The 14,302-nt window shown below is 43.6% G+C and overlaps 1 protein-coding gene and 1 long non-coding RNA gene across 8 annotated transcripts in view; one reads left to right on the top strand and one right to left on the bottom strand.

Annotated features, from left to right (window-relative positions):
- Positions 1-5,841: 5,841 nt before the first annotated feature.
- LOC139635317 (uncharacterized) lies at positions 5,842-11,715 on the bottom strand. Its single transcript, XR_011694158.1, has 3 exons — positions 11,472-11,715; positions 8,172-11,198; positions 5,842-8,030 (listed from the first exon to the last, which is right to left on the bottom strand). It is a non-coding gene; the product is annotated as an uncharacterized lncRNA (long non-coding RNA).
- The window catches only part of LOC139635316 (SLIT-ROBO Rho GTPase-activating protein 1-like), a 29,917-nt gene continuing 26,564 nt past the window's right edge, over positions 10,950-14,302 (top strand). For 4 of the 7 annotated variants that reach the window (XM_071502507.1, XM_071502505.1, XM_071502506.1 and 1 more), the window contains exon 1: positions 12,047-12,367. In XM_071502507.1, the coding sequence (XP_071358608.1) occupies positions 12,301-12,367 (67 nt within the window). In that variant the 5' untranslated portion in view covers positions 12,047-12,300. Of the gene's footprint in view, positions 11,049-12,046; positions 12,368-14,302 lie in introns of those variants that run through there. The other 3 variants (XM_071502508.1, XM_071502509.1, XM_071502510.1) reach the window with 3 other exon arrangements.

Genomic DNA, 14,302 nt, shown 5'->3' with positions numbered 1-14,302 from the left:
GTCATAGTGAGTCTATTCGGTTGTTTTGTGTGTCTTTATTGTGTTTTTGACTCTTTTTGTAGTTGTTTTGTACCTGGTTATGGTCTATGATCATTTGGCATCTTTCAGCTATCATTTTGTGTCCCTATTTGATAGTTTTGTGACTCTGTATTTTGTGTATCTTTGTGAGTTTCCTTATAGTCGTTTAATGTGTCCTTATGGTCATTTTTCACCTCTCTGGAGTCGTTTTTTGTCTGTTTGTGGTCATATTGAGTCTCTTTGTGGTTGTTTTGCATCTCTGTTGTACTTTTGTGTCTCTTTGTAGTCATTTGAGTCTCTTTATGGTAATTTTCTGTCTATTTTGTGGTTGTTTTGTATCTTTTAACTGCATCTTGTAAAGTTTAAACAAAATATTTTAACAGTCAGTCCATAGAGAAGCTCCAAGGCCGGAGAGCCCGGGCCCCTGGGTCAGAGCCCCATAGGCCTGTATGGTAATCCATCCATGACCAACAAGACCTGATTTAACGCTGATTTTTTTTTACCTCACAGTCTTCAGGGAACCTGTGAGATCAATGAGGTTTGAGGAAATCTGAAGACTGTGACCAATCACTCAAATACTTGGTCCGTCTCTCCAAAGCGCTTTGCTCGGCCTCGCTGGTTTGGTTTATATCTTTCATCATCAGCAACATGACTAACGTAGATTTTCCCAGGCTGTGTTGGATTCTGTGCAGTGCCTGTCAGCCTGTCTCTTACATGTTTTTCCTGTGTGTTTATGATATAAAAACCAGTGCAATAGAACAGGACTGTGGCATGGGATGTTTACATGTGGAACATCAGGGGACTTTTGGGGTTAAGGGGTCACTTGGTCACATCCTGTTCTTCATATGTCAAAGTCCTCTCCCACCCTCTCAGTGTAACGCCGTCATGTTCTGATTAGGTTTAACTCTTTTTTTTTTTTTGGCAGCTGATCCCAGCGGGACGATTTGTCCTCGCTGGGGAATAAACGTGTAGGAGGTGACAGTGGTTTAAAGATGGAGAGCCGGGTGGTTACACCAGGTGTTTTTCCTGTCCTTGTATGCTGCAGAGATTTATTGATGTGTGTTGATCCCAGAGGTCACATGAGAGAGCTCTGCTCATCTTTGTGGCTCATGAGAAATGTTGATAATCACTGGGAACTGACACAGTTTCTAAAATGATTCTGCATCTACTGGGCAAAGGAGGACGAAGTGTCTAAACCCCTGTTCAGACAGGATCGACACCACATTTACATTCAGCAGGACAAAGCCAAATCCATGAATCCGCTTCATGGATCCACTTCAGAACTTGCCTGAGAATCATCACGTTTTTAAGTTTTCCTCAGTATCACATTAATCCAGTGACAGTTGTCTGTACAGTCCTGGGTTCACTGCAAACAGGAGCTGCTAATTGATCATTTGGCTTCTTTTAATGGTGCCAATTTGCCAAAATGTAAGAAAAACAGGGCTCAAAGAGAATACCTTCTTTGAGAGAATTCTTCTTTGTGTCATTAATACTGGTTCCCAAATAGACCTATATGTTGGTACTAGCATGTTTCCATCTTTCAGATTAGCAGAAGCACTTTTGACTTCCTCCATTTTCACGCACAAGTCAAATTTTACTCTGAGCAGACAAAAGAAAATGTAAAAAAAAAAAAAAATTACGTGGCTTTGACTCTTGATTATATTTGTGTATTGTAACAAAAAGCACATTTTGAGGGAGTTTTACCTAATTTTAAGATTATAAGAAACACATTTTAGGTGCATTAGTTCCCTGAAGTCGGCTCGGTGCGTCAGTTCCTTTGCAATTTGTAGCAGCTGCTCAGCTCTTCTCTCAGACATGTTTTCTCCCTCCTGTGAAAACAGGTTTAGGACAGTAAATCCCTCAGGAAATAGAATCTCACAGGAATCTCTTGCAATAAAGATGGGGAGATGACGAACAGTCAAACTTTCATCTCACCTGGAAGTGGAACACAACACACGTGTGCATCTTTTTGTGGTTGATATTTGTGTCTCGTGTCTCCTTGTAGTCATTTTATGTCTGTTTGCAGTTGTTTTGTGTGATGTTCTGCAGGTGAATCAGAAATCTGTGGTGCTGCTGTTGGTTCAAAACCTGCCCCTGACCTTCAGTATTTCATTCACCCTGCAGATGAAGAGAGTCTCTCTGACTCCTGCACAAAGCTTCCCGCCTGCAGAGCCACACTGACACTCATTTGCACAGATATTAGAGTAAACACTTCAGCACAATATGGGAAACCACCTGTTGTAATTGAAGTAGTTTCTAAGCAGAATGTCGTGGGTGGAAAGGAGGAAAAACAAATACTGGGTTTGATTTGTCTGCAGATCATCAATATCGACAAAAAAGAAAAAAAAATCTGACAAGAGAAATCATCAGTTGCCTTTTGGTTGTTTGTGTTTTCATCGATCTCTACTAAATGTCTCCTCGTTCCTCAGACGCTGCAGCCCATCTGGTGGCCCTGAGGGGCAAAACACGACGGGAAAATATTCATTTTATACAAAACAAAATGCTGCAACAACTCAGACAACATCAGGACAGAAAAACAGCATAATTCACAGAACAATGAACAAAACAGGACACTAAAACTTAAAATACCGTGTTTCACATTTTCTGATTTGAAATTTATTATGTGAATTGTTTCTTTTCTATTTGACTCATTTCATTTGCAAAATGTTTCATTTAATCATTATTTGTGACATTTTTTCTTTCCTGTTATTGCTGTATATACCATTGTGAGTTTGTTTGATGAATAGACATTTTCTTTTTGCTTGTGTTTGTCTGTATTGTCATTTTGTTTTGCACCTCAGGGCCACCGAACATCTCTTTTTTCTACAAGTAGAATTAACTTTTTCTTTCCTGAAATAGATTAACTTTTCATCAGCTTATTTTTTTTAAGTAAAGCTTTTAAGAACACACAAAGCTGTATGTTGTGTGTCTTTGAGGTTGTGTGTTGGTCCCAAATGACTCCAATCAAGCATTTAGATATCGAGCCTGCAGCAAATTGGCTGCAGACAAATAAGATAATATACCACCCACACATAAAACGACACTCAGTGCAGACCTTGAACCTATGTGCTGCCTGTGTTTGCGTGTGTGTCTGTTTCAGGATGCTCCTGCCGCGGGGCCAATCCACTCTGTTGTGTTTGTCTGAGCAGAGCTGCAATAATCTCCTCCAGCCCAGGTTTGTTTGTACAGTGAGCTCGATGCATAATGCACCATAGTTTGTGCTGAACTCAGATACACAAAGTAGAAAATGTCACCCAACGTAAAAAGTCGTCTCCACAACGTGTCGGAGGGAAATGCTCTCTTCTCCCTTCACCACATTCACAGTTGGAAAATCTGCTGGTTTGTTTTATTGCCAGGAGTTCTCAGTATCACTCTCATGTCTGCACACTAAATGTGAACCGAGCGAGGAGACAGTTAGCTTAGCTTAGCATAAAGACTGGAAACAGGGGGAAACCATTAGCCGAGCTCTGCCCTACAACCTGCCTTCCATCACCTCTAATGCTCACTAATCGGGTGCATTATATAGACGTGATATGTTACATCTTGTTTGTTTAATCTGTACAAATGTAGAAACCACATTTATCTCTTGACTGGCACCAGCCGCTTGGCTCCTCCTGCTTCCAGTCTCTAGCTACATATATACACCACATCACTCTATTTACACTCTACTTACTATTTTATTTACTTATTTTATTATGTTTTTGTACATTACTGGGTTCCAGCTAAGAAATAGTCCAATACTATTTTGTTTTTTAATCAGCCATGTTAGCAGCTGTGAAAGCTTTGAGCTAAATGCTAACGTCAGCTTACTAACATGTTTATAATGTCAATGCTAATATGCTAAAGTTTAGCAGGTATAATGTTTACTGTGTTCACCATCATGCTAACACTTGCTAATTAGCACCAAATCGTGCAGGTTTTTGGCCACAAACCAAAGTTATCACCAAAGTTGTTGATTAGAAACTCTGAATTCATATTGCAAATATTTCTTTTAATGTTAGTTTACTCAACACAGAAGCACAGAGTTTCCCAGATTAATTTGAAATACTGGATAAGTATTATCAATGATGTCCTCGTCGCCCTGAGTAGTGTCTTTCAGGATGGAAGCCCTTGTATGTAACCTGACAGGTGAAACCCAGGACAAAAAGTTTGCAAAAAGTTTTTCTCTTAGACTGTATAATAACTGACAGTGACTCAGACGAGTTAATGAACATTTCTATCAACTCTGCTGAAAATATTCAGAGAGACTTCAGTAAGAAAATCAACCCCAGTAAAAGTGAGCAGGATGTTGTTTTTGGTCTCTTCGTGGGATTTGTTAACAAACTCTTCAAAATTCATATTAGTTACAACATTACAGACAAATCTGAGCTGAGAGGCAGCGCAAATGACACCAAACCAATACATTTTACGAGTCATTAGAGATGCAGTAATATACATGTCAGGCAATAATGGAGGCACGTAAACAGATCATTATCCTAATGGATGAACATGTTCTGTATGTTAAGCCATTAAAACTGAATCATGATGTAGCTTATTACACAAGATGGAGGTGACTGATGGAGGAAAAGAGAAATAAAGGAGAGAAACAGTGTGACATAAGCAGACTGGGATTGCAGTAATTATTATAATGAGAAAATTATATAACGGACACAATAAACATAATAATTAAACATTATATAACATTATTACATTATATGTATAAACATAAGTATAAGTCAATTAATCAGTCACTTGCAACTGTGATAACTGATTAATTGTTACAGTTATTTAATCAACATAATCTTTTAATCATGATGATACAGTGACGTTTTATTTCAGGCAGTGATTTATTACAGCAAATTATCTGAATTCTTAACAGTGCTGTTCACAGGAAGAGCCCTAACTGCTGTTTATTTTAGTATTTAGACGTATTTATCCTATTATTATATTTTGATCATTTTAACCTAAATTTTCTGTAGGATAAGGTTTTTATTTATGTCTTTGTTTCCGACGCTGCGGCTCGTGTTGGCCTCCAGCCCTGGCTGTGGTTGTTGTGCCGGAGACCAGTCACTTTTGATGGTGATTAGGTTTGTGCTATTCGTGTGGTGTTTTTATTTGAAATGTGGTTTCGGTTTTGGTGGTTTTAATGAACAGCAGGTTATGGTAGTTAATGACTGTTGCTGACTCTTTGTTGAAGCTTGTGTGTCTCAGTTTAACTGTGCTCCTAGTGTGTGTTTCCAGTCTTTGTGCTAAGCTAACAGGCTGCTTGTGTCATTTACCTTTGCACACATGAGAGTGGTTTCAATCTTCCCGTTTAACTCTGCACCCGAAAACAAAAAGCGTGTTTCCTAAAATTTCCCCAAATGTTCCCCTGATGACATTCAGTTAAATATTACACTGATGACTGTTTATATCATCTCCTCCTGGCTGCTGCTGCAGGTGCAGGTAAAGTGCTACCTGCCTCGTTGGCGTGCAGGAGATGGTTTTCAAATTTCCCCCAAGGCTGCTGCTGTCTGCCCGCTGACACAGAGCCATTGTAATAAAACGAGGATCAAACACAGATCATGTCAGATCAGGTAAATCTGGGAGCGCAAGTGAAGGGGTTATGAGAATTTGTGCTGATCCAGTGCCGAAATCCTGCAGTTCCTCCACAGTGGACATTATACACCTAATCACCATCAGAGGTTTTGGCCTGAACCCGTGTGTGTGTGTGTGCGTACGTGTGCATATTTCACCGCTTTAGCTGTAAATGGCTCGTGGAGATAATCACTGCAAATAGCTCACAGAAAGTTCAAAGTGAGAAAAAATTCCATATTTCAAATATATGTCCATGTAAAATAATTATGTATGAAATGTTGACATATCATCACCTTTAAGTTGACATGTAAACCTGTAGTTTTTATGATCTCTGTGGTATTTTGTGTGTCTTGTCAGTCCCTTCCTGGTGGTTTTATGTCACTAAAGAGTCGTCTGATTGGCTTTCTAACAGTCCCTTCATACAGAGGCGTTGATGCTAACAGACCCTGGAGGGGGCCTCCTCTGGCTCCGCTCCTGTATACATTCACACACAGTAAATATCTCTCAGCACTCCCATCTTCTCCAAAGCTTTTGTAAAGTCTGCCTTTGTTTTATTCTCCTAATCTATACCAGACACTGTCTCCTACAGCCAGTGTGTGGAATGTGTTTACAGAGATGTGCAATACTGGAACGCCCCAGCTGTATTTCAGATGTAATAATTAATCAGGGATGTTAAATTTTTCTGTATATGAGTTAGAATGATATCTCTTTCCCTGGGTCATCCTTTCCCCTCCACTTCTCCCATGTATGGAGGAATCGGACCTGGAGGTCAGCTGGAGGAATGTATAGTAATCTTATAGCTTACTGCAGGTGGAAATGATATGTACAGTTCGTGTGAGAGCTGTAGCTGTGTTGTTAGGAGAAATGGCGGCAGCAGGTTTGCCCTCGTACTTTTTTTTTATCACTCCCTGTCTTACGATGATGGAGTTTGTGCAGCTCTGATCCAGCACCGCCACGGGAATAATTGTTGGATCCTGTTCCAAGTTGGTAAAATTCCCGCGTTCAATTAAACACAACGGCCAACAAATCCCTTATCAAGTCTTTAATTCATGTTCTCTGCCAACATCAGTGATTTATTTTATTGATATTCACTGAATGATGAAGTAGAATGAATATTTTCTCCAGTTGTGCAGCTGCAGCAGAGCTCGTCCAGTGAGGAGCGAACTGAATGAGGACAGGGTGAATGAACATCGCGGAGCAAACGTGGTGAAACGTCCTGCAGTTTCTCTTAGTGTCAGAGTGACTTGGCCCCCATATCAAAATTAAAATAATCAATTTTGTTATTAACATGATTAGAAGAAGCCAGATTCTTAAATGTCTTCTAATGTTACCTTTTTATACCTTTTTATATATTATTTGTAACTTGTTACTATTGCTATGCAACTAGCATTAGCATTAACAGCTGTTTACTTACCAGTCTTAAGAGGGTTGTTGTGTTTACAAAACCAGAGGTTATAATACGTCCTCTGAGCAGACTGGACACTGCAGTGACATATTGCAGAGTGACGAGACAGTCCGACCCGGCCGTGGCTAGCTGGTTAACATGCTAACTTCAGTAGAAGAAAAGAAGTTATAGAAACTGGATTTATATTTGTCCGTCTATTAAAGATCAAGCTACAGCCAGAAGTCGGTTAGCTTAGCTTAGCACAGTGAATAGAAACGGGGGGAAACAGCTAGCCTGGCTCTGTCCATAGATACCAGCGCCTCTGAAGCTGTATCTTATTTATTTTGTACAAAAACCGAAATGTGAAAAGGACATGTTAACTTTCTTTGTTATACAAAAATACTGAGAAAAGTCTAACAGGAAATATACAGATATGATTCAAACAACACGACATTTTCTTGAAGAACAGATGTTTAATAACAATGTAATAAATACATTAAAAAAAACCTCCACCACAGTTTCTTAATAACTGAGTATAAGATAAAGGTAAATAGAAAGAAAAAAGAAGATTGATGCCACTCTCGTATCAGCACCTCTGCAGCTGCTGGTAGGCATCACCGGTGGCCTCTGTCCTGGAAATAGAAGAAAATAGCTTTATTGGGTGCAATATATACATCGTGCTTCGTCCAGGTAAGTGACAGCGATGATTTATGGTGCTGCTCAGTAAAAAAAAAAAAAACAGTCTGAAGAGATTCTTGTGCATTAACGCAAAGTTTGAATAAATTATCATGGCTCTGAGCTCTGACTGTGCAAGATAATTATGGCTGGAAATCAGTCATTTAAATATCTTTTCAGCAAACAGAAGGAAAGTTGGTGGAAGTGCACATGAGGGCAGATCAGTTTTCTCTCAAAAAAACATGAGCTTGAATCTCTCCATCTTCTCCTGTGTCCTTGCTCCTGTACCGACACTTTGTTAGGCCTCCAAATGTTATTATTGCCAAAAGATTTTCTCTTCTACTTTTCTCTTGTCACAGCTCAGATGTTGGCTCTTGTGTAGGTGTGAGTGTGGGACCTGCAAGGTCAAAAAAAAAAAACAAGTTCAAAGTACGTTCCCTGTTGACTGGGGAGAGAATTGGTGTTAAAGAGTTTATCTCAAGTTCTGGATGTATAAAGCTGCGAGAGAAGAGATGGAACGATGTGTGGGATGAGTTACCAGGTCAAAGGTCGTGCACTGGGACTTGAGGGGGAGTTAAGCAGCTTACAGTGGTAGGTTCTGGAAATAACGAGGAACATGAGGCGGGAGGGAGGGGGAACATCAGCAGGTTTGTGAAGAGGGAAAAGGAAATGAGCAGATGTGGCGAATGAGTCATCATTAGTAATCTCACAGTGACACCTACACGAGCTCCATTATTGCCCACTTCAACCCAGGTTATGGCCATCGACTGTATGTAAAGATGGACGTAGCCTCCGTGACGTCACCCACAGGTTTCTGAAGAGCAGTTTTGAAGCTCGGAGTGGGCTGTTCCACCGTTGCCATCTTGGCAGTACCTGACTCCGCCTACTTCCCCGGCTAATCCAAAAATGGGCAGAGAGGAGGGGCATGTGTGGACATGAGACTTGTTTGTGGCAAGCACACGCTTATCCACCTGTCACTCAAAGCGGCCACACCCACAATTATACATAACTTTAAGCCTTAACAAAATATAAACAGGTGAGTTAAATAAAAAATTCACCCCGTACAATCGTCGTGAAGGAGGAAATTAGCTCTAGAGACCAGAACAGTTTCTGTACCAGGCTGTAAACATGTTTATTTCTGCTGTAAAGTTGGACATTTGAACATGGGAGTCTCTGGGACTGACTGTGGGGGTTACTGCTTAGTTATGGCCTCTGTTTTCTATAAATACTGCATATATGTACAAATTAGCAAAGTATACTAATTTGTTCTAACCTTCAGCCCCATTCAGGCTGGATTTATGTCTCTAGGGAGGTGTGGTGATTTTAACATTACCTTCATGGGTCAGTGATTTCAATCCAGCCCATAGGGAGTAATTATGAAAAATTATTGGCCAGTTTGGGAACCAATATTACAGAAAGAAAATTAGAACCATCAGGTGGGAAAACCCATAAAGTTCATCAACTGTGCTGTTGTAATGTCAGCTACAGAGAGGAACAGGTATTCTCTGTTGAGCCCCATTTTTTTTAACCTCTATTTCTTTACATTTTGGTAAATTGGCACCATTTAAAGTCGCAGAATCAGCTATTATCAGTTCCTGTTTGCAGTGAAGCCATGGAAGCACAGACAACTGTCACTGGTTACTGTGATACTGAAGAATACTTAAAAATGTGATTATTCTGAGGCAAGTTCTGAATTGTTTTTTTTTCTATGATTTCGAAGGAGATTTATAGACGTTATTTGCAATGGACCTCAGAGGTAATTATATCCGGAGGAAGTGTAAATCACACTTTGTTTTTCATGTCCCTGTGTTCAGATTTGAATAATGACTCCAAAAGGGAGGACGAATTTAGACTAAAATTCTTTGACTCAACTCTCCACCACGGTCCACTGGGGAGACTTTTATCACTGTCTTCTGTCTTTGTCTTGGTGCTGCTGAATGTCCGTGTTGATAACATATCCTGTACTTTCCTGATGGGTGAAATGCCGTTCAGAATGAAGATATTTGATCCATTTTGAATATTCCTGCACAGATTTTGAAAACCACATCAGGAGCCTTTTTGATTTCTGCATTACAGCAGCACAATGTCTGACAGATTAGAAGGGACACAAAGGCAGAAACTCAACGTGTCTTTATAGACTGGTGGTATAAACATTTTGAAACCCTGACTGTTTCTATTTCAGGCCTCCAGACCCTGGCTCGTGTTTTTCTGCCCGGGACAGATAAGCCTGAACAACAGGAAGCTATACAACAAACAGGCCTGTGGAGTCTGGTCCTTAATGGGATGCACAGACTACTGTATGCAGTGCAGCATGACTTACAAATTACATCGCATACATTACTGCCACAGGGAGATGGCTGATACAATCTGCTGGTCTTCATTAAAGGAGCAGTTCTCAGGGTATGGAGAAGGGGTCTAGACAAAATGAGGAAACAGTCCAGACTCATTAAAGTTTTTTGGGGAAATATGCTTATCAGGTGCAGGGCTGGAGGAGTGGCCCAGGCCCCTCGAGATCAGATTGGCCTTCCCAGGTGAGAGGTAGTTGACTCCTCAGTGTCACAGATGAAGCTCAGGGTTCTCAGACCAGAGCCTCCTCATGAAGTGACAGTAAACATTGGAAAGTCAAACAAATTACTATGAAGAGACACAAATGATCAGAAACAGAGATGCAAGCGAAGAAGTTAAAGTTTCCAGCATTTTATGAGCAAAAGTGATAATGAGAGAAAAATAAGTTGAGCTATTTTCTGTAACTTCTTAAAATGTCTTTACTAATGTGGTGACTCAGATTTATCCTGGTACCCCTTGGAGATCCTCAGGTTGGGAGCCACAGTTCTGAAGGACTGCACTGTGTAAGATGTTTTTTCCTCCTTCAGTTCCCCGGCTCTTCTTTCGCTCTGCAGAGGGAGGTGGAGGTCAGTGTTCCTCCGCCTGTGAAGACGAGCTCAGTCACGGTGTGTTACTGTGTCAGACGCTGGCTCAGTCTGGGCCTCTGCACCTTGTCTGTCTTAGCGCTGATCACCGTGGAGAACGTGTGTCATCCCCTGGTTTCCTGGGCCACGCTCACCGCTTCCTGCTGAAGTCGCTGTTGTGTGCAGAAGTTTGGAGAAAGAGAAGAGAGAGGATGCTGACAGGTTTGCCATCAGATGTGCTCTGCTGCCGCCTGGTGGTGAGAAACACACACAGCAAGACTCACTGGGATGAAACGGAGCTGCAGCCTCCCTGTTGAGCACTGCTGTCCTGCTTCATCCTGCTCCTCCACTGTGTTTACACTTTACTCCAGCTCCACCTGCAGACCTCCGATCACCATGCAGACCCCGGGCTGTCAAGAAGGTCCTGGAGGAGCAGGCGAGGGATCTCACCGAGTGAAGACATACACCTGCTTCTGTCCAGCACCTCCAAGGACGCAGGTCTACAGGTGAGTCTGAAGGAGGGGACAGGTCTCACAGAGCGTCATCCAGCGCACTGTGCGGGAGGTTTAAGGGATTTTATAGCTGTCACTGAAAAATGTGCCAATAGCAGGGGCTGTCAAGCCTTCGCCTGGTTGTCCTCTCCTGACCGAGAGCCTCTGTGAGAGAAGAGATTTTACTGCATCACTGACACATTCTGGGTCAAAACCGGTCCTTTCATCATTTGCAGTATTTTCAGAAATTAAATAATTAAAGAGAAGTTTTTCCCCTCAATTAGAATTAAGAGAAAAATTAGAACTGGGACAAACTTAAAAAAAACCACTACAAAGATGGTTAAAAGTGATGGTTAATTGGTAACTAAAAACATTACTAATAACTAGATGGAGATTAAAGTGATGATAAATGATGGAGAAAAAAAATCCAAACTTTACCTTTGAACTTGAACTGATCTAACAAACAGGTTTGTAGATGTAAACTTCAGCATCATTAATGGTCAAATAACGGATCCAGTTCATCTGAATGAAAACATCTGCAGCATGTGTTTGTATTGAGGAGTTTCTCCCTGGTTGAGCGGAGCTGAGCTCGTCGCTCCCTCATTCATTCATCTCCATCCAGGCTCTGTGACTCACTGGCCACCGCAGCTGTCAATCACGCCTCTGCTCCCGCCCCCAGCGTGGACACACCCATTTCCTCACCGGCATTTCATTTACCGTTTATTGGTATTATCTCCATGCACAGAGGCTGACCCCCCCCCCCCCCCCCCCCCCCTGTGTGTGTGTGCGTGTGCGTGTGGAAGGTCACGGCGGGAACCACCGAGTCTCCCACTGGTGTGTGTGTGTGTGTGTGTGTGTGTGTGTGTGTGTGTGTGTGTGTGGTCTGTTGCATTCCTACCTAGTGGGCGTGTTCCCGGTGCCCCCCCCCCCCCCCCCCCCCCCCCGCAGACGGGTGCCCGTGTGTGAGTGTGATCTCCGGTGTTTGCAGCTTTGGCGGGTCCTCGCAGCAGCGGTCACCAGTGGGTAATTTCTCTGAGTGTGCGTGATTTTTACTCCTCCCCCCCCCCCCCCCCCCCCGCCGCTCCTGCTCCTCAGCGCGGAGGTGCGGGGCCGCTGTTGCTGCGGCACTGGATGGATGTAACGAGCATGTTCGCGGGTGAAGCCTCGGGCGGTGCACACGGAGGGAAATAAAACGGGATTTTATTTTTTCTTCCTCTTGTTGTTTTCTCCCGCCCACCTGCCGATCGGTCACCTGCGCTGTGGCGACATGTCAAACTCAAACAAAAGCAAGAAGGACAAAGAAATCCTCGCAGAATACGAGAGTCAAGTCAAAGGTAAGATTCTCCTGTTTGACTGCGAGCGGCTCCTGCAGCTCTGCAGCCAGTCACACCCACCTCTCTCACCTATGCATGCTCACACACACACACACACACACACACACGCACACACACACACACACACACACACACCTGTCTGCCATGTTCACCACTCATGCCCATGCACTGGATCCAGCTCAGGGTGTGTATGGGAGCTGACACCTCACCGTGAGACGTCAGGATTTCTGGGTTCATCCTGAGTGCTGCATGGCGCCCGGGGGGGGGGGGGATGGGTTGTATTTATACATATACTGTGTGTGTGTGTGTGTGTGTGTGTGTAAGGGGGGAGTGTATCTGTTCTGCAGAGCATCTTCATCTCTTTCGCCCATGTGTGTGTGTGTGTGTGTGTGTTTTAGACCTGAGGCGAGTGTGTCCTCGTCTGGGAGTCTTTCTATTGGTATTCCTCTGAGGCGGAGACTGCAGCAGTGCATGTGTGTGTGCGTGTGTGTGTGCGTGTGTGGTCTCCAGAGATTACCTGATGGCCCTGATGCTAAACTGGTCACATGTTGAGGTGATGATGATGATGATGATGATGGTGATGATGGCAACCTCAGTCCTGAAATAGTGGTTGCCATGACCGTGGGACAACCCCCTCTCCTCCTCCTCCTCCTCTTGGCTCCATGGTTACCGTCATCCCTGCTTGGCTGTGACGGGTGATGGAGAAGTCAAATGACCTTTTATGAAAACTACAACTCTCAACAGGCGGCCTCATCCTCATCCTCATCCTCATCCTCATCCTCATCCTCATGCTCTGCACCAGAGGGAGGGGATGCCAGGTTTTGTTGCGCGACCCCTTTACCTGCTGCACTGGCACAGTTCAAAATGTCCGACCTTTACTAGCGCGACACCTTATTCGGACACCTGCGAATGCCATTGGACACAGCCGGGGCACAGCCTTTTTTTTGAAATCTCTCTCTCTCTCTCTCTCTGATGATCTCTCTTCAGCTGTCTCAGCCTCCAGCTCGCTCCTCTCTCTCCACATGGCTCTTCACACTTCTTCTTCCATATTCACTTGTCACCTACGCCCACACCATCACCATCACCAGCGCCATCGCTTTCTGCTTTCTGCTTTCCAAAAGGAGCTTTGAAAATCCACGCCGTCTCCTCTGAGTATGAGGAGGAGGAGGAGACGTGTGTTTACTCTGTTCTTTCTCTCTTTCCTTCATCCTCTTTTTCTCAAACCTTCTCTGTGCACAGACTCACACTTGAACGCACAATGAATCAACGCAGACTTTGAGTGATTAAATTTAATGGAGAGTAGTGGAGAGCATTACAGCCCCCAAGTGAGGAGTGTGTGTCTGTGTTTGCTTGTGTTTGTGTTTGTGAATGTGTGTGTGTGTGTGTGTGTGGCCCTTGCTCTGGCACCCTGCCAAAACACACTCGGGGATGCCCTGCATTGTAATGACCACTTGGATAAAGCCCCCACTCCTTCTCCGCCGCCCGGCCGGCCGGCCCTCGCTGCGCCCCTGTCGCCTCCTGCCGAGAGCCAAACGTATAGATCCGCTGTTGTAACTATGTGCTTTCCAAGTCTGCCTCCCTGCTCTGGCTCCTGATTGGCTGATGCAGGAGGTGGTGTGTAATGTATACACAGGAGGTGGCCGCCGCTCTCTCATGAGGAGGTGGGGTCTACTCGCTGAGGTGAGCCGAGCCTTTTGGGAAAGGTAGCGGAGGGATTATGCACAGTGCTGACAATACATATTTGTGCTCTTGATAATGCTGTGGTTTGAATTGCACTGAGCGTGCTCTGCTCCCAGTGTCGGACCGTCACCTCCGCAGCGATGGCATGACACCTCCTCTGCCTGAATGAGGGGGGGGGGCGTCATCTTAATGAGAAAATGCAAATGAAAAAGAGGAGGAAAGGAAAAGAGAGAGAGAGCTCTGCAGGGGGAGAGG

Source organism: Trachinotus anak, unplaced genomic scaffold (genome assembly GCF_046630095.1).
Source record: "Trachinotus anak isolate AG129_WGS33_773 ecotype Australia unplaced genomic scaffold, CSIRO_AGI_Tana_v1 ptg000018l, whole genome shotgun sequence".
Taxonomy (NCBI): domain Eukaryota; kingdom Metazoa; phylum Chordata; class Actinopteri; order Carangiformes; family Carangidae; genus Trachinotus; species Trachinotus anak.
Note: the sequence above shows the minus strand (reverse complement) of the source record. Positions and strands in the feature narration are given on the sequence as shown.